Source organism: Triturus cristatus, chromosome 3_2 (assembly GCF_964204655.1).
Source record: "Triturus cristatus chromosome 3_2, aTriCri1.1, whole genome shotgun sequence".
NCBI lineage: Eukaryota > Metazoa > Chordata > Amphibia > Caudata > Salamandridae > Triturus > Triturus cristatus.
The window spans coordinates 411,576,791-411,604,392 of NC_140584.1; the positions used below are offsets into that span (position 1 = coordinate 411,576,791).

General features: G+C 47.1%; 1 protein-coding gene across 4 annotated transcripts in view; it reads left to right on the plus strand.

Moving 5' to 3' along the window:
- The window catches only part of CLSPN (claspin), a 413,699-nt gene that overhangs the window by 284,710 nt on the left and 101,387 nt on the right, over positions 1–27,602 (plus strand). For 3 of the 4 annotated variants that reach the window (XM_085647975.1, XM_085647977.1, XM_085647978.1), the window contains exons 16-17: positions 10,253–10,361; positions 24,533–24,611. In XM_085647975.1, coding sequence (XP_085504101.1) covers positions 10,253–10,361; positions 24,533–24,611 — 188 coding nt within the window. The remainder of the gene's footprint in view (positions 1–10,252; positions 10,362–24,532; positions 24,612–27,602) is intronic. The other variant, XM_085647976.1, reaches the window with a different exon arrangement.

Consider the following 27,602-nt stretch of genomic DNA (forward strand, 5'->3'; position numbering starts at 1 on the left):
CAGGCGGCTAAAAAGACCTTTTCGTCTGGGAGCATGGCGCTTAAGTCCACTAATGCCACCTGCTTGCTAGGGCGCTATGTTCATGCTCTTATGGACTCAATGAAATCGTTAGCCCCTAAGTTGCCAGAAGGTGATAAGGTGTCCTTTATGGAAGTGGTCACGGACACTCAGGCTGCTGCAAGGCAGTTGATTCAGTCGGGCCTTGATACGGCTGATTCTGTGGCAAGGATAATGGGGTCATCTATAGTCACTAGGAGGCAAGCGTGGCTTCGTTCGTCTGGCTTCTCTACGGACGTTCAGGCCACATTGGTGGATTTGCCATTTGACGGACAGAGGCTTTTTGGTGAAAAGGCTGATTCTGCCTTGCAGAGGTTTAAAGAGAGCAGGGTGACGGCGAAATCTTTAGGTCTGCAGGATCCTGCTAAAGGATTTGGGCTTAAGAAGTTCAGAGGTTTTGGGAGGTCTTCATTTCGCTCCTTCCGGCAGCCTCAGCAGCAGCAGCAACAGCAGCAGCAAAATCCCCTCTATAGGTCCTATAGAGGGAGACAAAGAAGTCGGAGAGGTTCTGGCCGCAACCCCTCTTCGTCTTCTACCTCCTCTGCTCCCAATGAAGCTTCAGGGAAGCAGCCCTAGATCCCCCATCCTGGAACATGTAAGACCCGTGGGGGGTCGGGTGTCCCACTTTCTGCGAGGTTGGAGATCTGTTACAACCGACCTTTGGGTTTTAAACCTCGTGGAGACTGGGTACGCCCTTCCCTTTCGGGAGTTTCCTCCCCCTTACCCTCCTTGCCAGGGTTACTGCTCAGAGGACCATCTACTTCTTCTACAGAAGGAGGTGTTGGCTTTGCTTCAAAAGGGTGCGATAGAGGTGGTTCCAGAGCAGGAAAGGGGTCAGGGATGCTACTCCCGGTATTTCCTGATTCCCAAGAAGGACGGCAAATTGCGTCCGATACTGGACCTCAGAGTCTTGAACTTTTACCTGAGACAGGAGAAGTTCAAGATGCTGACCCTTGCGCAGGTTCTTCAAGCGTTGCAGCAAGGAGACTGGATGGTGTCGCTCGACTTGTAGGACGCGTACTTCCATGTCCAAATCCTGAAGTCGCACAGGAAGTATCTCCGTTTTACGGTTGGGTCGCAACATTACCAGTTTGCGGTCCTCCTGTTTGGTCTTACTATCGCACCTCGAGTCTTCACGAAGGTGATGGCAGTGGTGGCAGCCCATCTCAGGTGGTCGGGGATTCCGGTTTTCCCCTATCTGGATGACTGGCTTCTGAAGGCAGAGTCCCCAGAGATGGTGCAACATCATCTGCAGGTAACATCCGACTGTTATACGACTTGGGTTTTTCGATCAATGTGCCCAAATCTCACCTGGTGCCCTCTCAACGCAACCTGTTCATAGGGGCAGTACTGGACAGTACTATGTGTCAAGCATTTCCTCCTCCTCAAAGAATTCTCGACATTCAGGAGATGGTCCCTTTATTCCACTATGGAGCGGTTGTTCCAGTTCTGAAGGTCCTTCGTCTGCTCAGTCTGTTCGCCTCCTGCATTCTGTTGGTCAACCATGCACGCTGGCACATGAGGGCGCTCCAGTGGTGCCTCTGCAGGCAGTGGTATCAGCACAACGGAGATCTCAGGGAGTCTGTGAGGATCTCTGGAGAAGATGCGGCGGATCTGTCTTGGTGGAGCGTGGAGGGCAATCTGTCCCAAGGAAAGCCCTTCCATCTACCTCCATCGGTGGCCACAGTGATTATGGATGCATCCACTTTAGGGTGGGGTGCTCATCTGGGGGATCTGGAGATCAAGGGTCTTTGGTCTCCAGAGGAAAGGTTGCTTCACATCAACCTTCTGGAATTGCGGGCGATTTGTTTGGCGCTCAAGGCCTTCCTCCCTTCCCTTCACGGTCAGTCTGTTCAAGTCCTGACGGACAACACTACCGCGATGTGGTATGTCAACAAACAGGGAGGAGTGGGGTCGCATTGTCTCTGCAGAGAGGCTCTGCGTCTATGGTCCTGGGCTCAGGACCATCGGATTTGTCTGATGGCAAATCATCTGGCCGGAGTTCTGAATGTGCGTGCAGACAGTCTCAGTCGGCAGTTCTCCGCCGACCATGAGTGGAGGATCCATACGGAGGAGGTTCGTCACGTCTTTCGGACGTGGGGGACACCTCGGGTGGACCTATTCGCCACCCGCGAGAACGCGCACTGCCTGTCATTTTGCAGCCTCCAGTATCCGATGCAGGGGGCGTTGGGGGACGCGTTTCAGTTGAGTTGGGGCTCGCAACTACTTTACGCGTTTCCTCCCATACCCTTGATTCCTCGGGTTCTGAGGAAGATTCGCCAAGACCGGGCCCAAGTCATATTGGTCGCCCCGGATTGGCCAAGGAGGGTGTGGTATACAGATCTTCTCCACCTCTCCTCGTGCCCTCCGCTCCGTCTCCCTCTGAGGGCAGACCTCCTCTCACAGTCGGAGGGGCAGGTTCTACACCCCCACCTCCAGAGCTTACACCTTCATGCCTGGAGATTGAACAGGGCAACCTGAATTCCTACTCTCTCCCGCCAGATGTGGTGAATGTTATTTTATCGGCCAGGCGACACTCCACCAAGTTCATTTACTCATATAGGTGGCCTAAGTTTGTTAAATGGTGTGGAGAGAGATCCATTGACCCTTTAAAAGCCCATCTTTCTGATGTGCTCCAGTTTGCTCTTTCCTTGGCTCAGCAGGGCTGTGCTGTGGCCACGGTCAAGGGCTATCTATCGGCCTTATCAGCTTTTCTATGTCTTCCTGATCAACCGTCATTATTTAAATCTCCGATTGTACTAAGGTTTATCAAGGGCCTTACAAACATGTTTCCTCCTACTCCTTTTGTGAAGCCACAGTGGGACCTTAATCTTGTCTTGACTTTTCTGATGGGGTCCCCGTTTGAGCCTCTTCATAGCTGACCTCTGAGGCTTTTGTCCTTTAAAACGGTCTTTCTTGTAGCCATAACCTCGGCAAGGAGGGTGAGTGAGCTTCAAGCTCTTAGAGAACTAAAACCCTTTTCTCACATTACATGCTGAAAGGATGGTACTTAGGACCAGGGCTGCTTTCCTGCCTAAAGTACTTACTCCGTTTCATTTGGGGCAGTCTATTACTCTCCCTGTTTTTAATCCTCCTCCTCATCCCTCCAAAGAGGATGAAAGACTTCATCGCCTGGACCCAAAGAGAGCTGTAAGCTTTTACTTGGACAGAACGAAGGACTTTCGTCTGGACGATCAGCTCTTCGTGGGTTATGTTGTTCATTCCAAAGGAAGAGCGGTGCACAAGCGCACTTTATCGAGATGAATCATCCTTGCCATCAAGATCTGCTATGCCCTGGCTGGTAAGGTTCCACCTGAGGGTATTAGGGCTCATTCAACTAGAGCTAAATCTTCTACATCTGCTATGGTTGGCCAGGGGTGTTCCTGTGGCAGATATTTGTAAAGCCGCGACTTGGGCCTCCCTCCATACTTTCGCAAAGCATTATTGCTTGGACTCTGACATGAGGAGGGAGGGCCACTTTGCGCGCTCTGTCTTACAAAACTTTCTGGTATAGGAAGGTGGACACCCTCCTCCGGGAGTGGGGACTGCTGTGGGAATCAATTCACAAGGTGAGGAATCCACTGGCAGATGTATCCATCAGAAGAACAAGTTATTTACCTTCGGTAACGCTTTTTCTGGTGGATACAGTATCTGCCTGTGGATTCCTCACTGGCCCACCTGCCTCCCCGTTGTCCAACTTTGTATACCTTAAAGGATGCCTTGCTTGACATGTTATGCTTTCTGGTACATTGGTAGGAAATGCTTGTTTGATTTAGCTTTCCTTTTGTTTATGTGCTATGTATATTTGATTGTATATTGTATACTGTGTATACTTCGAATTTGTCGTTGGTCCACCTGTGTGCTTCGGGGGCACGAAAAAAATGGGTGGAACTGACCTCATCACGCCGACGTGGCTCTCTTATGGCTCCAGTGACGTCATACGGAGTGGCGAGTGGAGCCGATGCATTGTGACGTCGTCCACGTCGGCGTAGAGAGCTGGGGAAAAAAGTTCCGTGGAATGCTGGCGCAGGGGATATTCACAAGGTGAGGAATCCACAGGCAGATACTGTATCCACCAGAAAAAGCGTTACCGAAGGTAAGTAACTTGTTCGTTAGTCCCTCAGTACCACCTTGTCTTCATTTGTAACCTCCCATGAGGACTGGCCCTTTTACTTCAGTTGTTGCATGGCACTCTTCTTTAGTCTGTAAGCACTATTTTCTTTAATGAGTTTCACTTACTGCAGGTAGGCAGGAGGGTCTCTCGTGCGCTATTGTGACCACCTGCTTGTTTATTTAACTCGTAGCAAACGGGTAGCTCTTCAGGGTCCATGGAAGATAGAACGGGGCACCCCAGCGATGCATTCAAGCAGTTGGAATGCAATGGGTCTCGAATTTGCGAGGGTTTAAGCTATTGTCATTGTAAATGACAATGCCTTTTGTTTAGGTTTTAAAAACCAATACATAAATAAAAGGCATTGATATTTACAATGCCAATAGCTCAAATTGGTATAAATGCGCGACCTATTGCATTGTTATGTTATGTTATATCGGGTATTCATAGAGCGCGCGGCTACTCACAAGAGTGTCCCGGCGCTAAGAATAAATAACACGCACCCGAACAACAGAGATGAACCAAAGTGCCCGACAACAAACTGCTAGTAGAGCCAATTACAGTTGGAATAGCCATGTCTTCAGCATTTTTCTAAAAGCAAGTAGATCCTGGGCCTGGCGGAGAGGCAGGGGGAGGTTGTTCCAAAGGCTGGATGCAGTCGCCTGAAAAGAGCGACCACCAACCCGCGCAAGAGTAATTTTTGGCACAGAGGTCAGGAGCTGAGACGAGGATCTCAGAGTACGTTGAGGGATATAGCGAGGGAACCTATGTCTTAAGTAAGGAGCTCCAATCTGATTGAAAGCTTTAAACACAAGAACCAAGGCTTTAAAATAAATTCTCTTCTGAACCGGCAGCCAGTGCAGGGATGACAGTGAAGGGCAGCATTGCAGATGCTTGTTTACATTACAACTGGAAACCCCGCCTAATGCACTGATGTGATCACCGTTGACACTCTTGGATGGGGTGTTCACTTTCACTTGGCTTGGCATGAGGAACAGGGTCAAGACTGATTTGCTTATGGTTGGGTCTGAACTAGGGTGGCAAAGTGAGCTAAAGAACGATGATGGATTCAACCAAGAACTGTGACTGGCGGTGAATGTCTGAAACGTTTCAGCGCTCTGTCCATCTCCTTGCGTTTGCTTTGTACGCCCTATGTTGGCAGGGTATACCCAGACGTGGGTACCTTGCTCACTTTGCCACTGGATTCGAGCTATCCTGGCTGATGAGGGGTGTTACCCCGAAACCGGTCCCAGGATGCTTGTTTCCGTTCCAGGGATGACCTGGCTTGGCAGTTCGGCCTGGACTGTTCCAATTTGCATATGGCTGCGTCTCAACTGGGGTGCTGATGTGAGCTAAAGAACTATGATGGATTCAACCCAGATCTGTGATTCGGGTCAGTGTCTGAAAAGTTTCAGCGCTCTGTACATCATCTCCTTGTGTTTGCTATGTTCACTTTCCCATCACTAGTATTAGTAGCTGGAGGTGATTTTCATTCAACATAAGTAGTTCTTGTTAAAGAAAAGGTTGGAGACCCCAATGTACATGGAGCAAAAGTTTAGTCTATTAAATCACACAAAATAGTTTTTTGGACAGCAGAAATGCTGTTCTGTTAAACAAAATATTTGGCTAGGATCACACAATTTGAAACCAGTTTACAGGGCAAGTGCATTACTATGGGGGCAAGTAGATTGTTCTAGTCACTAGACCTGCAGCTCTAGTAATATTTATATGATTTTTCGAGGCCTGTCTGTTTGAGCCGCTTTACAGTTGTCCTTGCAGCGTCTCACTATCAAAACTATGTTCCTGGTTACCATCACTTCAGCACGGCATGAGTGAGCTTTAGCCTTTTTGTGTTCATCCACCACACACCACCTCCTTCCCCGACACGCTGGTTCTGTGTACTAGGGAATCCTTTCTTCTGAAAGTTGTGATGTCATTTTATATCGATCAGTCTATCACTCTGTTCAATCACACCCTTCTAAGGAGGAGGAGAGGCTCCATTGCTTAGACCCTAGGAGAGTTTTCAGCTTCACATCGATCACACCAAAGACCACCAGGTGGACAGTGGGCTCTTTGTGGGGGTCTCCTGAGTGATAGAAGGCAAAGCTGTGCAGAAGTGTACCATCTCACGCTAGATTGTGCTCTGCTTTAAGATCTGATAAGCAATGGTGAAGAAGTAGCCTTACAGACTGCGTGCCCATCTCACCAGGGTCAAAGGTGCTACCACTGCGTTAGCTCACGGAGTCCCTGTCCTTGATATATGCCAAGCAACTATGTGGGCGTCCCTCCATACGTTCACAAAGCACAATTGTCTGCATAGCCAAGTCCGCTGAGAACCTTACTTTGTCTGCTCGGTTCGTCAGGACTTCCTGGTTTCAACTCTCCTCTATGGAGTACTGCTCTAATACTATTCAAAAGGTGAGGAATCTAGGGCTGGAAGTCTGTCAGAAGAACAAGTTACTTATCTTCGGTTACGCTCTACCGGGTATAGATTAGTCTCCAATTCCTCACCAACGCTTTCATCCTCCCCGTTCTGTGGTTGGACTCCACCCTGAATAAGATCTCAAGCCTAAGAATCTGCACACTGTCTACTAATTTGCTTTTGGGGGGTCCGGGTTTAGGGCACAGTCAGTCTTAAAAGCAACTGTCACTGGAGGCCAGGCGTAGCGCCTATATAGGCCCCGCACGTCCTTTCCAGCCCTGACCGGGATCCGAGCGAAGTCGCTAGGTGCCACATTTCAGTGCACAGAAGCATTGTTGAAAAGTTTCTGGATCCAGTCTGATGCCTGGAGAATATTCAAAAGTGAGGAATCTGAGGCTAAATAGAGTCTTTACCAGAAAGAGCGTCATCAAAGGTAAGTAACTTGTTAATTACGTCCTTTTTTTTTTTTTCACCCCATCTGCCCACTTGAGAACAATCACTTTGTTCATTAATGTTCTAAAGGTACTACGCTTCTACAAGCCCAAACGAAAGATCTGAGAAAATCCAAGCAGTTATTCATCAATTACAACTATGTATGTATAGCCACATCCTCACTGTCTTATCACCAGGTGGATTGCAGCTGCATTTCTTTATCAGCTGGAAAACAAACCTCTCCAGGAAAACCAAAAGCTAACTGTGCTAGAGGCAAGGCAACTGGCGCAGAAACATTCCAATAGCAGATATTTGTAATGCTGCCAAATGGCGGTCAGAGTTCTAGGTTGTCTAAATTAAAATGCACAAACTGATGCGAACACTAGGACACCTTACTAAATATTCACAATCTGTAAAATTCAGTAACTTATCTGTTTCATCTGCCCACGAGTTGCAATAAGCAAAGGTGTTTAGCTTGCTGCTCTATTTGAACGTTTGACTATCAATGAAGATCCTATGTTGCAGAAGAAAGGGTTACTTGTAGTCCTGGTTCTTTATTGTAGTAATCTTAATTTCTCAAACTACTCGCCCGTCTCCCTGGATTGTTTATCTTGGGCATAGAAACCGCATCTGACTAAACGGCGCCACAAAAAAAGAACTGCCATTCCAATGCATCATGTAGCGGTGAAGTTAATGTAATCTTGGAGATTGAGTGTAAAAGTTGTGAAAAACGGACTTCAAATATGCTGCAATTCTCCCCACATGACAGTTTTTTAGCCTTTTGCACCTCAAATGTGGCAGTGCATTTGTAAAATAGTCCTCCTGGACTTTGACAGTCTACATTTCAGAAAAAATCTTGCCTTGGGCATGGTCTCATTGTTTGGATATATGCAATCCGCTTTGTGATTCTATGGACAAATGTTTTTAAATTGTTTCGGGCCCACACAAGCAATGGGGAACTATTCTAACATTTGACTTCAGTGATTTTTCCTGCAATGCAGAACCAGGACTGCAAGTTAGTAATCCTTTCTAATGTCCTAGCCTATTCAGTTCTACAGATGGGATGCATAAGATCAATGGGGTTGTGTTTGAAGTGGGTGTATCACAAATAGGTCAAGGAGGTACAATTATTGGAATATCCTCAATACTATGCCTTGTATACCTGCATTGCAAATTTGAGTCCTTTTTTTCCTTTTAGGGAACCTGATACTAGCTCTGAGTAGGTTTTTATTTGAATTTTCTTTTCATATTGTGCATCCGTTTTGGAACCCATTGCTGCTGATCTGTCTCCTAATATGATTTTTAATCTCAAATTCGAAAGTTGGTGTCATGCAGATGGAGGTAGAGATTTTTTTATTTATTTGTGTGAGTAATGTTAGCACGTCCTTCATGCACCTTCAGTGTGTTCACAAGGTTGACAACCTAAATAAAAATGGCAAAGTATAGGTTTTCAGTTTTTCTTCTTATGAATCATCATAGTGGTTAGTGTGCTTCCCTCTGGTCTCAAATATTGCTGTAGAAATCATTGAAAGAAATAAAATAAAAAATACAAGTATGCAGTAAAGTTCAAAGTAGGATTTTTATGGAAAGCAGCTGCCATATGTGGCTGACCTAAAATGCAAGTTTTCACATGGATTTTTATACCGTTGATATATCTTATATAAATAAAACAGCCAATCGGTCACTCCCGCATTGGGATTTTCCAAACATTTATCCAATCATTAATCGACAAGAGACATTTAGTTATATTTAAATATTAACTTATGAAATGTTCTGCAACTGAAGCAAAGTAGCAGTACACTTATAGTCTCAAGATTGTCCTTTATTTCTCAAGGTCTTGTGGTCCCTGCAAGCTCAGCAGGCCCATCAGGCCATCAGACGTTCTGCAAGCTCCTTATTTAGTGTCTCAAAGTGGAACCTGAAATTGGATGGCTTCCACGCTGCACCCTCCTACAAATCAAATCTTCTGTCTGCACAGTTTTGTTATGTAAATCATTCAACATAATTCTTGCATGTTTCACTAGCCTTTCCAATCCCTCAAACCTAAGGTCATAGGTAATACTAACCACTTTAAATAGTTACATTTGAATTCCTTCTCCATCACCCCAAAGTTTTCAGGCTACATGGGGGGGAGGTCACTCACCAACTGTTTCCCTTCTGATCCCTGTCTGACTAGTATTGCATTCTGCAGTCAATTTGTGCTGTCCTTCTGGAATACCTTGCTATTTTTGTTTGAAGTGACCCCATCCCCCTCCAGTCAAGCCATTACACCCATAACAAGGTCTTTTTTATGTTAGAGCATTCCCTATGCACATCTGCCATTTACCTACACTGCACTCCCTCCCATCATCTTATACTTTGTCCACATGTGCTTCACATGTGCTAGTACATGGGATATGTTATTCTTTTGTAAACCCTGAAGGGGGATGAGCCTTGAGCATTGTTTGGCTGGTACTGTTTCAGTGTTGCAACACTGTTTCCCTGTGTATCTGGACAGGCTGCTTTCAGCTCTGCATCTCACATGGTTGCAGCGAAAATTACCTCTAGGATTGTTCATCAGTTGGATTTGCTTTTATGTCTCATTGTTTCCCTATGTATGGGGCGGCTTTTTCTTCAAATGTTTATGCCAATTTCCTCAGAACTAAGGCAGCTCTTGTGGATTCTCCTTGTATGTAACTGAGGCGCAGAACTGCTTTGTTTAGTACTTTTTCCACATTGACAAGCAAGTGCCACCCTTGAAGTGATGCACAGTTTGGCAGTTAGAAATCTGTTTAAACACCTCCTTGGCCGCTTTATGCTGCTTTTTCCTCTGATTTCAATTCTTCTTTTTCAGTCAAAATTATCCTGCGCCGTTACAGAGCCAGAACAGGCCTGTAGGGTAAAGCTACTTCTAGTGTCACTTAACTTTTCTTTTTAAACTGAAGTGTGTGCACCATTCTAGGGAATTGGGCATTGCTTTGTATGAAGCAAATAGTATTGTTACTCACTGTGTAATGGTTTGCATTAATGATTTTGAGAAGCAATTTCTGGTTCCTCCAGGAGGAGGAAAGTCACAAGGTGGGAAGTAGGAAAAAGCTGATGGAATAGGTGAACGAGCCACCATAAGACTGCTTTTGCTTCTGTGCCATATTGTGCTTTGCCTTCAGATATATAGGTCCCATAGCATACACCACACCGCCTGCCATAGTAAGCTTTAGTGACATTTGTTTTGTTAATCTTTTGTTTTACAGCAGACTCTTCAACCCAAGGCTCAGCTGTGTCTTCAAAGGAGCCGAAGGAGACTGATGATCCAATGGCTGAAGCAGTAGCACTTTGTTCAGGTTCCTTCCCGACAAAAAGGTAACAAACATGAGGCAGCTCATCTTCTCCGCAGCCTTTCACATGGTGGACTGGGGCAGAAAAGCAATGGAACTTGATATTGCTCCTTTTTGTTTTCTTGTGTGCTGTTGTGTATATACAAAATGGTTACTAACGGAGACGCCTACTCGTGGATTCCTCATCTAAGAAGTTTCTATGTGTAAGCACTGGATTTGAAACCTTTGCGAAGATGTTCAGTCAGGACAACTGATACCATACACACCTCACACCAAAAGCTCTAATGTTGCATAACCTGAAATTGTGTGGTTATTTTCAAGAAAAATATGATGTGGAGCTCCAGTGTTTTGGTGATTTTTGTATTTTTCTTATGGGGATTCGAAGTTTAGCTATGGCGTCCTGCCAGTTACATATTCAAGCCAGGAAAGACCCACTCTAGCCACAGATGTGTGAGCTATTTGGGCTCCGATCATAACTCCAGTGCTTGTGACTCAAACTTTCACATGTACCTTTCTCAGTGTCTAAATCTGTTTTCAAAGCTCAAGGTGAGCCTCCCAAACTCTTGTGCAAGTAGGGTGAAGTTTGTGAAGATCAAGTCCTCTGTTGTAATTGCTCAAGGATAGGACACCTCTTCTGACTCTGTTACTCTTTGCAGGATGACCGAAGTAGAATTGTCAGGATCTAAGCCATACCACAGATGTTTGCTCTATAGTTGGGTACTTGGGCTCATTGCTGGACCCATGTGTTACCACTGCTGACACCACTAGCTGTCGCATCACCGTCACTGGAGGCTTCAGTCTTAGTGTCTGGGGGCTTATTTAAAAAAAATCTAAATTATTTTAAATGCCTGCTCCTATCTCATGACGAGAACAGGGTGAAGAATGTATTTAGGCCTGAAGTGTTGAGCACACATTCTTCTGTTATATAATCCTCATCCTCCTAGGAGTATTCAGATATGCTTGATATGGAAACAAATCCACTTGCTTTCGAAAAGTGCCCCTTTGTGTCATGGTCACCCCCACTATTTGCCAGTGGTACTGATGTTTTTTGACAGATTTTTTTCTTTTTTTTTTTTTAAACATATTTTTATTGTTTACAAAACAAGACCCAGGTCTCTAATTCAACAAGACAACATACGTGTTATTCCAGCCTCCTGATAGTCAGGGCTACCTCAACTCTGGTTGGGCCTGGTATGGAAAAGTACTAGCCCAGCAATTTATAGGTATCATGCACAGTGGAAAGCATTCACAAGTGTGGGTGCACTTCCAGCCATATCCAGGCAGAGTTCCCAGAGTTGTATGCTGTAAATCAAACTACAATGTTCGAGGCAAGTGGGCTGCTGAATTCATATCTGTGCATAGATCGCCGCCTAGTGTTGGGTCCGGATGTTTGCACGTTGTTGTCCTGGAAGAGTCTTCGAAGTATCCTGGGATAGGTGACTCCTCCCCTGGACTACAGTGCGCATGGGCATCCTCTCCATCCTCAGATTGTTTTTTTCCGCCATTGGGTTCGGATGTGCTATCTTAGCTCAAGTTAGGAAAATATTTTTTCGAGGCCAAAAGGCCTTTAGTTTGCGTCGGTATTGTTTATCGATCGGGTTTCGATACAATCCTGTTAGTTTACTAACTTTCAGCACCGACTTTTTTCGCATTTACCTGTCTATCGACTACTTCGACGATGGAATCGAGGACGCCATTCAAAAGGTGTCCGGTATGCAATGCGAAGTACCCACACATAGACGTCCATCCGGTGTGCAACAAATGCCTTTCGCCGGACCACGACGAATCGACATGCATGGCCTGTGCCCGGTTCCGTTCCAAGAAGACTCTGCGGAATCGACGAGCGGCGAGACTCGAGGCGCAGCACGCGGCACCGGCCCCAACAGACATCTTCGACGAGGCCGAAGACGTCGAGGAATTAGAAGTCTTGCCCTCCAGTCCCGTTTCCGAACACGAACCCGGATCGGACGAGGTAGACGAATCACTCTTCCACAGAGGTGAAGACGACACCGAGGTAGGAGACGACGAGGAGGCCTTAGGGGCCGAAGAGAGTAGCTCCAATGATGAACAAGGCCTACCTGTTCAAACCGTTGAAACACCAGTGCCACAGCCTATGGCTCCGGTCGAGGGATCGCCTTCGGGCCTTACCCGAGACCCATCCCGCAGTTCTTCGGCCCCGCCCTCGGGCCCGGCCTCGGACGTTCAGCGGCAGCCATTACTACATAAACAGGCTGGTTTCCCTACCACAAAACCGAAACCGAAAGCTGCTCCGGTTCCACCGAAACCGAAACTGGCGCTGGTCGGATCGAGGCCTTCGACGCCAGCGCACCGCGTCGGCACCGACCGCACCAAGAGGGACTTCGGTGCCGAACTTGAAGCGGGCGACGTTGGAGTCGACAACCGGAAAAAAGCCATCGGCACCGACAAACCTGCTCGGCTACCGGCACCAACGACACCAAGGGCCGTACCGCCTGCTGTGTCTCGCATCGCTCCCTCGCCGACACCTAAGCCTCAGGTATCGAAGACTTCGACGGTGATCTCTGCACCTCGACTCGATGAACCGCCGGCGCCGAAAAAATCCACGGCCGCCTCTACAAGCCTGGCCGGTGCCAAAGCCTCGAAGGCGCCCCAAGTACGACCTGGTGCGACGCAAGGCAGCAAAACCACAGCTGTCCTCCAGGACACGTTGGGTTCCGGTTCGATCGGAGCTCCAGCAGCCTCTTCGGTGCCGGCCAACATTACCTTCGGCTTGCCTCCGTCGACAATCCCAAAAATGTTCCAACTCAGGACACGGGTCACCCAACCTACGGTCACACCTGCTGAGACGTCTCCGGCACGTATCATCGACGCCGACACTGGCAGGATGATTCTCCACGACCGAAGGATAACTTCGGAGCCGCCGTTGGACCCTTTCAGGATCCCACTAAAAAGGAAGTTGCCTGCAGAATCGGAACCTCTCCTTTATGAACCCTTCCATTCATCCTACCAGGATCCACACCGGTTCTCCCCCACACGCTCCGATACGGATGCATTGGAGGACTACATGGATGACCAAGCACCCTACCATGTAGACACAGACCCTGATGACCAGCAGGACCCTGATCAAACTTGGGGCGACCCTGCAGACCCCAGTGCACCTCTCGATGCACAGGACCAACAACTCTATGGGGCAAAAACATCTCCTACGGAGGATACTGCGGCGTTCAACGCTCTTATTGAACGTGCTGCAAATAACCATGGGGTACAGCTTCACTCTGATACCATCGAAGATGACTTTCTAATGGACACCTTTGCATCCTCAGAAAGACATGTAAAGACTCTGCCAATGTTGAAGGGGGTCCTCAAACCAGCCAAGGACATTTTCAAAGAACCCACCAGGGCACGAGTGATAAACCCCAGGATTGATAAAAAATACAGATCAGCACCTGGGGATCCTACTTACATCAGAGGACAATTACCACTCGACTCCATCGTCGTAGCGAATGCACGCAAGAGGGCACACTCGCAAACGACAGGTGACGCTCCTCCCCCGGACAAAGAGTCCAAGGTGTTAGAAACCTCTGGCAAGCGAGTTGCCGCCCAAGCTGCCAACATATGGCGCATAGCCAACACTCAAGCGCTCCTTGCTCGCTATGATAGAGCGCACTATGACACACTGGAGCAAATATTCCAACATCTCCCTGACCAGTTCAAGGAAGGCGCAGAAATGCTCATCAGAGAAGGACAGCTACTAACGAACGCTTCCATCAAATGCGCACTAGATGCTGCAGACACGGCTGCCAGAGCCATAAACACAAGCGTCATGCTGCGACGACATGCCTGGCTGCGGATCTCAGGATTCAAGCCTGAGGTACAAAACAATATACTGAACCAGCCCGTCAACCCCGACTATTTATTCGGGCCAGAGGTTGACACCACCCTCGAAAAGATAAAAAAGGACACGGACACTGCAAAGTCCATGGGCGCCCTACAAACTCAGTCCTTTCGGAGCGGCTCCTTTCGTCGCCCCGGAAACAAGGGAGCAGGTAGAGGACAGGGGTCACAACAAACATATAACAAAGGCAATACACAGACCACCTATGATAAAAACACCCGAGGTGGATATCGTGGCTCCAGCACAAAGGGCAGAGGACGCGGCTACGGCAACACCAGGTCCTCCCCCAAGAACAAGCAGTGACGCCCTCTCCCTTCCTCCCGACCACATAACACCTGTCGGGGGAAGGCTACAAAGGTTCCTGTCCACGTGGAATTCCATCACCACGGACAGGTGGGTCAAAGAGATTGTAAAATACGGTTACTGTCTGGAGTTAACCTCCACTCCACCCACAATACCACCAAGAAGCCGTCCTATGTCCTCGGAGCACTTAACGCTCTTACAGCAAGAAGTGCAAAGTATGCTTCTAAAAGGCGCTATAGAGGTCGTACCCATCCACGAGCAGGGTGCGGGAGTGTACTCCCTCTACTTCTTAATTCCAAAAAAGGACGGGTCGCTCAGACCTATATTAGACCTGAGACCCCTGAACCAGTACATTCTTTCAGAGCACTTTCACATGCTCACTCTACAGCAAGTCCTTCCGCTTCTCAAGCAGGGAGACTTCCTAGCCACACTGGACCTCAAGGATGCGTACTTTCACATACCCATCCACCCCTCACACAAAAAATACCTCAGGTTCACTGTTCAGGGGCAGCACTACCAGTTCAAAGTCCTTCCCTTCGGCGTGACAACAGCGCCCAGGGTTTTCACGAAGTGCCTAGCTACGGTGGCAGCACATCTACGGAGGCAGCATATACACGTCTACCCCTACCTAGACGACTGGCTCGTTCAAGCGAAGTCAGCCCAGCAATGTGCAAGCCACATGTCCCGCACCATTCACCTTCTTCACAGTCTGGGATTCTCACTAAATTATACAAAGTCCCATCTCCAGCCCGCACACGTACAACAGTACCTAGGTGCGACTATAGACACTCTGGCGGCCACAGCTCAGCCAAATTTAGTGAGGATCGACAGCATACAACTGCTGATCTCCAAGTTCAAACCCAATCACTCACTTCCAGCGCGAGTGTTTATGCAGTTGATAGGCATGATGGCCTCCTGCATCTTCATAGTCCCGCACGCGAGATTACATATGCGCCCACTTCAGGAGTGCCTAGCACGTCAGTGGAATCAGGCTCAAGGACAGTTAAAGGACCTAGTGTTGGTGAGCGGTCGGGCATACAACTCTCTGCATTGGTGGAATCCACAAAACCTTTGCAAGGGCCGACCATTCCAAGAGCCTGTCCCACAGATAGTACTGACAGCGGACGCGTCTCTCCAGGGATGGGGAGCTCATGTACTCCACTACACAGTGCAAGGACTATGGACAACACAACAAAAGAAGTTGCACATCAACCTTCTGGAATTAATGGCAATCTTCCTAGCCATGAAGGCATTCAAAGTACATCTATGCAACAAGGTCGTGTTGATCCGGACGGACAACATGACCGCAATGTACTACATACAGAAACAGGGAGGAACACACTCTCCACAGTTGTCTCATCTGGCTCAGAGCATGTGGAAGTGGGCCATTCAAAGGAACATGTTCCTAATGGCGGAACACCTCCCTGGCAAGGACAACCAGATGGCGGATCTGCTCAGCAGACACAGCCACCAGATGCACGAGTGGGAGTTACACCCATCAGTACTCCAACCGTACTTCCAGCAGTGGGGTCATCCGGAGATAGACCTATTCGCGACAAGCGAAAACGCAAAATGCCAAAGCTTCGCCGCCAGATTCCCACATCCGCAATCGCAGGGCAATGCGATATGGATGAACTGGTCCGGCAGATTTGCGTACGCTTTTCCCCCAGCGCCATTGATACCGCTAGTGGCCCGCAAACTCCGACAACACTCCCTGACACTCGTCCTAGTTGCTCCCACGTGGGCACGCCAGCCGTGGTACACCACCTTCCTCGAACTTTCCGTGGTGCCGCATCAAAGGCTGCGGATCAAACCCGCGCATTTGACGCAGAACCATGGAGAGGTTCAGCACCCAGACCCGCAACAGCTGAATCTGGCGATCTGGCTCCTGAAGTCCTAGAGTTTGGCTATCTCAACCTGCCACCTGACTGTATGGACATCATCAAGGAGGCCAGGAGACCCACTACCAGAGCTTGCTATGCAGCCAAATGGAAAAGGTTCGTCATTTATTGCGGTAATAATGACATCAACCCGCTGGACGCATCCATCCAAAACATCATCTGTTATCTCTTACACCTATATCGATGCAATCTGGCGTATACCTCTATACGGGTCCATTTGACCGCAATCTCAGCCTATCTGCAAACCAGGCAGCACCTCTCTCTATTCAGAGTGCCTGCCATCAAAGCATTCTTGGAAGGACTCAAACGAGTCATTCCACCAAGCCACCCACCGGCTCCAATGTGGAACCTCAACTTGGTCCTCACACGCCTGATGGGTCCACCCTTCGAACCTCTACACTCATGCGAGATTCAATTCCTCACCTGGAAAGTAGCTTTCCTAGTAGCGATCACTTCCCTAAGAAGAGTTAGTGAACTCCAGGCACTAACCGTTCAAGAGCCATTTATACAGGTTCACACCAACAGGGTCGTACTACGTACCAACCCCAAATTCATGCCCAAAGTAATATCGCAGTTCCACATGAATCAGACTATTGAACTGCCCGTTTTCTTCCAAAACCCACAAACTGTTGCAGAAAGGGCACTACATACACTAGACGTGCGGAGGGCCCTCATGTACTACATAGATAGGACTAAACCCTTCAGGAAGACAAAACAACTGTTCGTTGCCTTTGCCCCACACCACAAAGGTAACGCCATCTCCAAAGCAGGGATAGCCAGATGGATAGTTAAGTGTATTCAAATCTGTTATCAAAAAGCAAAACGCACATTAACTATTCCACCACGAGCCCACTCAACACGTAAGTTAGGGGCTTCCATGGCCTTCCTAGGAAATATTCCCCTGCATGATATATGCAGAGCTGCCACATGGTCCACTACACACACATTTACAAAACACTATTGCGTAGATGTGCAGTCAAAACAGCAGGCAGCTGTAGGACAGGCTGTTCTCAAAACACTTTTTCAGACCGCTGCAGCTGGCACGGGTAGCCGCCGCCAATAGAGGGTACTGCTATGTATTCTATGCACAGATATGAATTCAGCAGCCCACATGCCTCGAACTGAATATGCTACTTACCAGTATGCATCTGTTCTTGGCATGTAGGGCTGCTGACATTCATATCGCCCTCCCTCCTCCCCGGCGCCTGTCGCAGCTGCAGCTCTCAGAATTACTGCAAGCATGGTCATCACTTTCTGTATCTACTCCATCACTGCCACAATGGCGAAAAACAATCTGAGGATGGAGAGGATGCCCATGCGCACTGTAGTCCAGGGGAGGAGTCACCTATCCCAGGATACTTCGAAGACTCTTCCAGGACAACAACGTGCAAACATCCGGACCCAACACTAGGCGGCGATCTATGCACAGATATGAATGTCAGCAGCCCTACATGCCAAGAACAGATGCATACTGGTAAGTAGCATATTCAAAACAGTCTAACCCCACCTCCCCCAGGCGTGCCATGGCTGAGTCAGTTGCCTTATCAGGAAGGAATCTATTGCTATCGTAGGAGATACAGCATTCAGATGGTGTGGGATAGTGTCCTATGCCGATTTATGTTTTCTAGTCATTTGGACTCTCCTACAACGTCTCATACTAAGGAAAACTACATGGCTTCAGAGCAGAATTCCACATGGTGAGCAGGTGTGCTACTTGCGGTATTGGGGGGTATCCAGTGCTGCCTCAAGCGAGGAGGAATCTGGGTGCTTCAGCTCCTCCACTAATGCCTCCCACACCTGGCAGCCTCCAAGGATACTCTGCCTTTTCTGGACTCCATCAGGTGTATAGCCCCCTCATAATCCGCCCAGCGTATAGCCCCTTTTCCACCCCTCTACGGAGGGCCCCATCTGGGATTTCCAATGTCTGGCAATCTCTCTTGGCCAGTAGGAGTGCCAGGTCCCGGAATCTGCTGGTCACTTTTGTCTTGGAGGAGTGTGGGAACCAATTTAGTAAATGCTGCGGTATACAGTGAACCTCCCTCTCGGTCACCTCTGCTAAGGTATCTGTCAAAATAACGTGGGATAGCAGACTCAGTACAGAGGGGTCCAAGTGCTCTTTCTTGCTCATCCACTGCATGAGCCACTGCAGCAGTGCAGCTAAGTAGTAACTCTCAAAGTCCGGAAGTGCCGGGCCATCTGCTGCCTTAGGTCTCTGAAGGGTGGTCAGTGCCACTCTGCGCCTGCCGGATCCACAGATAAAGCTTGTTATCACACCCGCCGGGATCAAAAATAGGAGAACTACGAAAGTATAGCAACCTTGGCAAGGCCACCATTTGCAATCGGGCGACTGCTGATGATCCTTATGGGGAAGGTATCCCAGAACTCTGTATTCGTCTTCACACCTCCGATAGACTTCCCGACATTGTCCTTCAGAATGTCTGCCGGATCATGGTAGATTTTGACCCTTGGGTACGGGAGGCATCTGGATTTCCATGCCACTTCACCCGCTACAGCCAGTCTATCTCCACTCACTGCAGTAGGAAATAGATGCGATTTTCTCCAGTTAACCAATAGGCCTGATACTCTTCCGAGATGTGCAAGGAGCTGTCTTGCCCCTTCAAAATCCTCCCTCACGGTACGGAGGAAAAATAAAAGGTCGTCGGCATATAGTGCAATATGGTGTTGCCTACCGATGACTTCCAGACCTCTAGTAGGGAATCCCAATTCTGGCTCGGCAGGCCAGAGGCTCCATAGCCAGTGCAAACAGCATGGGCGATATGGTACAACCTTGCCTAGTACCCCTGCCCACCTGGTAGCTGTCTGATATCGTTCCCCACATCCCCCCCCCCCCGTCCGTACTCTAGCCCAAGACTCCGTGTATAGTAAGGTAGTTTATTCCACGAAGCTAGTACCCAGTCCGAACCTTCGCATCACTCTAAAAATATAGGGCCATTCCAGGTTATCAAAGGCCTTTTTTATATCCACCACAGATTGCGTCGTCTTCCTTACAATATGAATCCACTTCCAACACACGCAGAAGTCTCCGAAGATCAAGGACCGTATTAAGGCCTAGTATATGTTTTTTAACTGATGGGCACTGGGTCCCTGCTAACCAAGCCCCAGTGTCAGTGCTCTTTCCCTAAAACCAGGTAAAATGGTCTAATTGTCACACATTTGCACACACTTTGGCACCTTTGTAAGTCCATAGTCTGTGGTACCCCTGGTACCTAGGGCATGGGTACTAACGAGGGTCCCTAAGGGCTGCAGCATGTATTATGCCACCCTTAGGGACCCCCATACAAATTGCATGCAGCCTGCCATTGCAGACTGCGTGTCATGGTACAAACCTGGAGTGAAAACACAACATTGCACACTCAGTGTGCCACGCCAAAGTCACTGCATGTAATATATGTAAGTCACCCCGACAGCAAGCCTTGTCGCCCTAGGGCAGGGTGCATTATGTTATATGTGAGGGCATATCTGCCTGAGCAGATATGCCCTGTGCTGTCTAGTTTAATAACTAGATAGTACACGTGAACAAGGAAGCCTGGTCAGAGTTCCCCTGCTATATGATGGCTTCACTGAAACCTATGGTATTTGGTAACAAACACCTTCTCTTAATAAATGTGTACTGTTACAAGTACAGGATGTATTATTACATTCATACAGACGGCACTTTAGGGGTGCCCCCTGAAAAGTGTACCACTTTCTAGTGTGCTGGCTAACGAGAATCGTCCAGCCTGCCACCACAGACATGTTTCTGACCCCCTGCAGGTGAGAGCCTATGCTCTCTCAGGCTAGAAACAATGCCTGCTCCGGAGGAAGATGTTCACATGTCCTCCAGCAGGATGACTAGTGATTTAGTATATCAAATCCAGAGGCTTCAAAGCACCTGCTGCCTTTGGTATGTGACCCGGACTTCCCCCAGACTTGGGAGATGCCACCCCCTGCCTTAAGGTCCATTTGGCACCAGGAAAGGTGGGAAATCAGCTATGCTAGTAGACGGGCTGCACTACCAGGCTAGTCGCACTACTGGGGTGGGCCACCTGATGTGCTCCACGAAAGAGATTGTAAGGATCAAAAATATTTGTATATCGGGACTGTTAGGTTTGAGGGACTTTTGCGAGAATGTGTCGAAGACAATAAAATAAAAAGAGCGTTCTGATTTGGCCAGTGTTTTTTGTTTTCCCTCTTGAGCCAATTCGCTCCATCTAGAACAAGGGCTCTGATCGGCTGCCTGCAACATGAGGGAAAAAGTTGCAGGCAGCCATTACAGGACTCTGACTTATTCCACTGTCCTGAGTGCATTTGTGAAAAAAGAAATTGGGGCAGAGTAGGGATACCACACCCTCCTAGCCCTTTTGAGGCCTGTGGTCTATACTTGCATGACATGTGGTCTATACTTGCATGACATTCTGAGGGTAGGCTGGTGGGAATGCTATGCATTGACCGGAGTAGACATTGACTCAGTAACGGGCATTTAGCATTTGGCTTTTCACATCCAGTGTAGCAACATAACTATGTGGTATGCCACTGCTGGAATTGAGGCTTCCTGACAACCTTTGGGGTTGTAAGTTTATCTGATATATATAGAGAGCAGTGTCCCATAACTAAGGATCAATCATGTGAGACGTGTATGGTATTTCATACCTGGATGTGTGCCTGAATGTATGAATGAAGGAGTACATTGGACGCTGTGTGTGCGCATCTTCAAGATGGGGCTCTACTTTGTCTAGCTACCCAAGGTCAAGTTTGGAACTTGGATCAAGTACATACACCATTATCTGTGTCTCTTCCTGTAGTCATTTGCCTCTGGGGATTAGTTATGTAGCCCGCCCCACCTCGTGAAGTGATTTCAGGTACCATGTCAGGTCTTCCTGCCGCCTACTACCATCTCCAAATCTGCATTTCTTGAATAATCAGGCATAGAACCTCTGTGCATTACTACTGTATGCATAATTAAAGTGATTCCCTCTTCAAACTAAAGAACTGTCCGTAGAATTACATTGTAATCACAGTGTAAATATATTCACAGTGTTTATCTCTCATACCACCTTTGTTTAACGCTTGTCTGCTTAAAATTGCTACTGTGTCAGTCAAGAGCCAAAAGGCAGTACTTAGTCATACATTTGGAGTGTACCAGTACACCAGTGGTAGACCACCGCAGATTGTTACAATTCTGGCACGCTAACCCCTAACTGTCCCGGTCTCCATGAAGAAAGCATCATTCTGAGCAACAGCTGACAGAGGAGTCACACAGTCTCCAGCACTAGTCTTCCAAGTGGCTCCGTACTGAAGATGTAAATGAAAAACCATGTACCCCACCTAGGGTCCTCTATGAACATTTTTTTGAGTCTAATCGAGCGTTCAGATTAAGTTTATCTAGTGAGATTATTAGCAATTATGCCTGCCTTTTATATAGAAGGGCTCTACAGGATACAATGTTCATCAGAGTATGCTAGCGTGTCCTATTCAAATAAAACTTTGGCTGGCTTTCTATAAATCAAGTGTTATGCGGTGCTGAAGTCGGAAGGCAATAGTTGTAAAAAATTGTGAATCGCAGCTCATGCTGACATGCTTTCTGGTTTATATTGTATAAGAGAGAATAGGGGTTTGGTCCTAATTGAGGTAAATTAGCATTTTGCCTGATCTATCACCCTCTCTGTAACAGTCTGCCTATATCTGCGTAGGTGTGATTATCTGTGTTGGGTGAGGCTCACTATTACAAGAGTTTTTCCGTTCAGTAGCCCATGTAGTAGGACATACTGCACTTCAGGCTCTACCACTGTGGTTTCTACTCTATATGGCACTAGCCATATTCCCACCTCTCCAACCGGAGTATCCTGCATGGTACAAGCTACCTCCACTTTTCCGGCAATTTGTCTGCCATCGTCATGCTTCTAGAGGTTACCTGTGCCTTTCTTCACTTACAACCTCTCTCATTCACACGTTTCTCTCCAGCGCAGAACTCTTAACATAAACAACATGCACCTTGGCCCTAGATCACCCTGTACACTGGCACCTGCGAAGGATCCCATGCAATCCGATTCAAGGCACGCCACCTCCCCTTTTTAGAGCTTGTCGATCATCACTGAATGTGCGGTTATGTCCCAGGTATCTATACAAATGTAACCTTTTTAGTATCATTTAAGTCTTTGCTGTCGCTGATCCATTGCCCACGAAGGTTTACCAGCAAGTCTGCCCTCTCTGGATGGGTCCCTTATTTTGTGTCTGTTATGCGAGCCTTAAAGACTCAATTGATCTCATGCCTGTAACCTCCACTAACTGCTTGCCCTCCTATTTCACTAAATTCCTGCGCCAATTATTCGCTTTGGGGCATGTCTGTTTCCCTGGCTTCTCAGTAATTGTTGGTCTGTACTCCACGTCCTGTGAATAGCTCTTGACTTGATCCTTCTCTTTGTTTACGGTCTCTAGCCAGTCTCACACCTGCTGGGCTTCCTCAAAGAAGTGTGATCTGTTCCCAAGCAGTATCTTTAGCCTCATTGGTATGAACAGCATGTACATTAAATTTGTGTTTCTGCATCTCCTTCTGATGGTTTTGAAGGAGTGGCGCTGTCTTTGCGCTTGGAGTGTAGTCTGAAAACAGCTTTATACATGCGTTGCCTATTTGTATCTCCTTTCTTCTCGTCTCCTGCAAACATGGCCATTCTTATTAAAGAGAAATATTAAACAATTACATTTAAAGCTAAATGGTAAGGCATTGTGTGATTGTAGGTTCGCACCCCTCAACCAGAAAAAAGTTGACTTCAAAGAAGCCTTAGCACTATTCACCATTTGTGAGCAAAGTAATATATTGTTGAAGATAAGGACCTGGAGGATTTTATAATATCCAGGTGTTGATCTTGATATGATCTATAATGAAATGGTCTGGTTCAAGGAAGACAATTTAAAGGCAGTCCATCAAGGAGACCCAAACCGTCAAACACAATAGCCTAGTTTCAGGGCTCTAAAGTATTTGTGTTTGTTCCAGACAATGGGAACGCATGTACTGGTCCTTGTTGTTGAAATGTAGAGTATTTCTTTACCCATGAAGACTGGGTTCTAGTGTATTGTCGGGACAGGAGTACTTTTACGTCTTTAAAAAGGAATAAAACGGTTAAGTAAACACGTAACTATTGTGTTAAAGGAAAGAAGTGGAATTTGTGAAAGTGAAGTGGTACCTGATTGGTCGTAAAACAATTCTGGTGGTGTATGGTGTGGCAAAAAAGGTGGGGAGTGGGTGAATTGGCACCAAATTAAAACCCTGATAGAAAGGTGTGTGGAAAAGACACAAACTGCAAACGAATCCTTCCACTAGGATTAGATAGTGTGTTGGTTGTCAACTTGGATAAACTGTTAAAAGGTATAAATGACTAGTTTCCATTAACAGGGCCCACAGCAAGAGGAGAAAAGAATGAGAGAACCCCCTACTTGAAGGGGGAACCCTTCCTTTAAGTGTGTGTGAGAAAGCATGTCCGATTTATGGAGCGCCAGTTCCAGGGACTATGAAAGTGCTGGTCATGGGGCGACTCAGTGACAAATGTATGTTCTTCTAAGTTTTGTGCCATTGGGAGACAGTGCCCTAGAGGATCTCCTGCATATGTCAAAAGGTCAGGGACTGCTGTGTTGTTGGTCTGTGCTGGCACACTAGTTGACTCGCTCTGGACACCTCGTGTCTGCAAGTGACTTATGCAAGTCTTTATGCAAGAACATTAGAAAAGTTAAGTGACTTTCTCTTGCCCTGCAGTGAACTTCATTCATTTTTGGACTAAAATATGCTATGGGCAAAATGTAATTCGATTTGACATCCTTGTATATTGTTGCGATGTAGATTGCAACAAACCTCATCGAAGTCTGTGTCCTTTGAGAGAGCTTTTCATTAGATGTTTCAAACTGGTATACCTCCTTTTACCATGTATATGCACTTTTCATACTTCTTTTGAATACTGTTCCTACACTTTGGAATTTTGTGGTTGGAAAATCTCAATCTTCAGGAGTTCTTCATTGAGAGTTCCTTTGGATTACTTTGAAGGATTGGTTTGAAGGAAGTTGTCTGATTTCATTTGAAATGCCGAAAACTCTGGATTTGACTGAATGGTAAATGAGTTGTTTTTTCAGGGAGGAAGTAGAAGAGGAGGAAGACGAATTTGATGATTTCAAGCTTTTGCCTGATGACAAAGGGCTCGACAGTGAAGAGGTGAGTACTCCAAACCATGCAAGAATGCATCAGGTGTCTTCATTTTCCGAAGAGACAGGCATTTAGTTATATGGAAGTGATTTGCAGGTTGATGGGGTGGTGGTAATCTGTGAACATTTGTTAAGCTATATTGAGAGAAGACTCCAGTTTTCCAGCATTGGATTTTTCATAGATTCACATCCTTTATTTATTCCTTGATGTCCCGCTGGGATCCCTTGGTAGTCCGTGTTTACATAGCAGTGTAAAGATAAACTCAAGCAACATTGAAACATTCATAGAGCTATCTATGCTCCTCATTGAATGGCCCAAACTTCGGTTAGTCCGGTAGATGGGTACAGAGCTCCACTCCCTACCAGAGGTTTAACTGCTCAGATTTTCTACAGCACGTCCGGTGAATAGATGGGAATGCACTCTGTCTCCTTTTTCCATTAGGTTTCTGTAGGAAAGTGCCTCTCTGCATGGTTGCCCCTAACATTTTTGCCTTGATAACTGATGCAATTTACCCCGAGTCCCTGCCAATCTGGTTCCCTGGGCCTGTGTCCTTTTCCTAAACTGTACCCTTGTTTCCACTACTGGCAAAACTCTAGCCTACCTTTAAGTCCCTTCTACGGGGGTTCCTATAGAACCAAGGGCATGGTAGCCAGGGAAAGGCCTCTGAAGGCTGCAGCATGTATTGTGCCACCCTCAGAGACCTCTCACCACAAACAAGCACTACTGCCATTGCAGCCTGTGTGTTTTGGTGCAGCTAAAAGTGAAGAATCGACATGGCGCACATCACTGTCATGCCTGTCCAACACCTAACGAGGCCTAGGCAAGTCACCCTTGAGACAGGGTGCTCTATTCCTCATGTGAGGATCTATCTGGTTGAGCAAAGAGGTCCCTTTAAAATCTAAGGCCATGCTTACATATTATAAGTGCCCAGTAAAGCCATCCTGAGTATATGGTCTGGAAACTGTTCATTAAGAGTTTCCCAGCACCATAATGGCGTTACTGAATCGAGGGATGTTTGTATCAAACATCTCGGAATAATAAACCTGCACTGCTTTCAGTGTCAGATGCACTCAGGGTTCCCTTCTAGAGGGGACCCCTGAACCAAACCAGCCTCTTGTGGGTTTCTGACTGGTGACCACCAGCCTAACACCGCAAGACATTTCTGGAGCCCTGGGGTGGGATATTCCCTCCCTGGGCCCGGAAACAAAGCCTTTCCTGGGCGGAGGTGTTCACACCTCCCCAGGTCAGGAAGAGCCATCTGTGGCAGGGGAGCTTCAAAAGCCTTGCTGTCTTTGCAAAGTGACCCCCTGCCTCTCCTGTTACCAGGAGGAGGCCCCCTTACTGTCTCACCCCTTTTGCTCCCAAAACCTCCTAAACTCCCCTGTACCTGGCCATCCCTGTGCTGCTGGTGATGTGGAATTGGTGCTGACTTGGGACCCCCTCCTTTGTCCTTACCTTAACCCCAGGAGCTTGCCTCCCAAGACTGAGTGGCCTGCCTGTGTGCAGCCCCCAACCCAGGTGCCCCCCAGCCACATTGTCGGCCTGCACTCTGCACCTGGCTGCCCTAATGCCGCTGGTGGTGCACCTGGAGTGCCAATCTGAACCTTTGGGAACCCCCCCCCCCCCCCCAAAAAATGTAATTCCTAAAACTGTTTACTGACCTGCAAATCGAACACTTCGTTTTTCTACATAGGACTGTAGAGTAGGTTTTCTCTAAAAAATATTCTAAATGTTGAACTGTTTTGTACTCCAACAAAAGTAACTTGGTGTCTTCACGAGAACCTTCTTACTGTTGTACTGTAATGCTTAAACTCTGTTAGGCGTTTTTCATGTCAAACTAAGAAACTAACTACAAAATCAAAAGTAATTTCAATTATTCTAAAGTGCTTACAACCTATTTCTTTGACTGCAAAGTAACGTTTATGCTTCTACAAAACCAGTACACGCTGTAGCTTGCAAAATGTCATTGTTGAAATGATTACTGACCTGCTACGAAGTAAATCTTTGATCTTGAAATAAAATAACAAATTAACAACTTTTGTTTACAAACAATTGGTCTGGATTCAGTCTTTAAGTGTGTGACTTCATTTCTTGCCTGAGTTTGTACAACAAATGCTTAACGCTACCCTCTGAAAATCCTGAATGGTCAACCACACTACCATAAAAGAGAGTAAGGTATTAATTACTTCAACCTCTGCTATACCTCTGGGTATCCACTGGACTCTGTGCACACTATACCTTGGTATAGTTGTAGGAGAGTAGGATCTGCTTCACATGGGTACCCCCACTTATTGCTGGTGTTTCACTGTTTTTCGACCTTAGTCTGGCTGTGGCCCTGCTAATCAGGACCCCAGCCTAGCTGCTTCCTCTCTAAAATGGTTTCCACGTACATTAGGTACATTTCTAATTGGATTCTGGAGTGCCTTATAAGCCCCTAGTATATGGTATTGTTGGAAGGTGGGTTATTGGTAGGGGCAAATGTCGGTCTGCCACTAGCAATAAGGCCACCAATACATAATAGGACCCAGCATAGGTCTTAGAAAATTATTCCTATGCTCAACCCTTGGTAACGTGGCTGCGAGCAGACAGGCTTAACTTCAAAGACAGGTATGTAAAGCATTCAAAAACACCATTTCAGTAAATAATTGAGACACACCACAAAATAAAAATCCAACACCAATTTATAAAAATATGTAATATTTTTATCTTTTAAATGACACCAAAACGAAAATAATCCACTGTAGGGAACCAGAGTTATGAATTTTTAAAGATTAGTCACTTTCTAGTGCTTAGAAACCAACAGTGCCCCTTTTAGTCATTTCGTTTTCTCTGACAGGGACACACCTTTAGAAACGGTTCTGAAGAATATCTCACCACTGTGTAGCCTTCTTCAGCAGGCTAGGTCCAGTTAGAACTCCTTCCTGAAGTTCTGCTTGCGGGTTCCAAAGTATCCAACACACAGTCCAAGGTTCTGGAATCTCCAAGAGGGTCCTTGAAAGT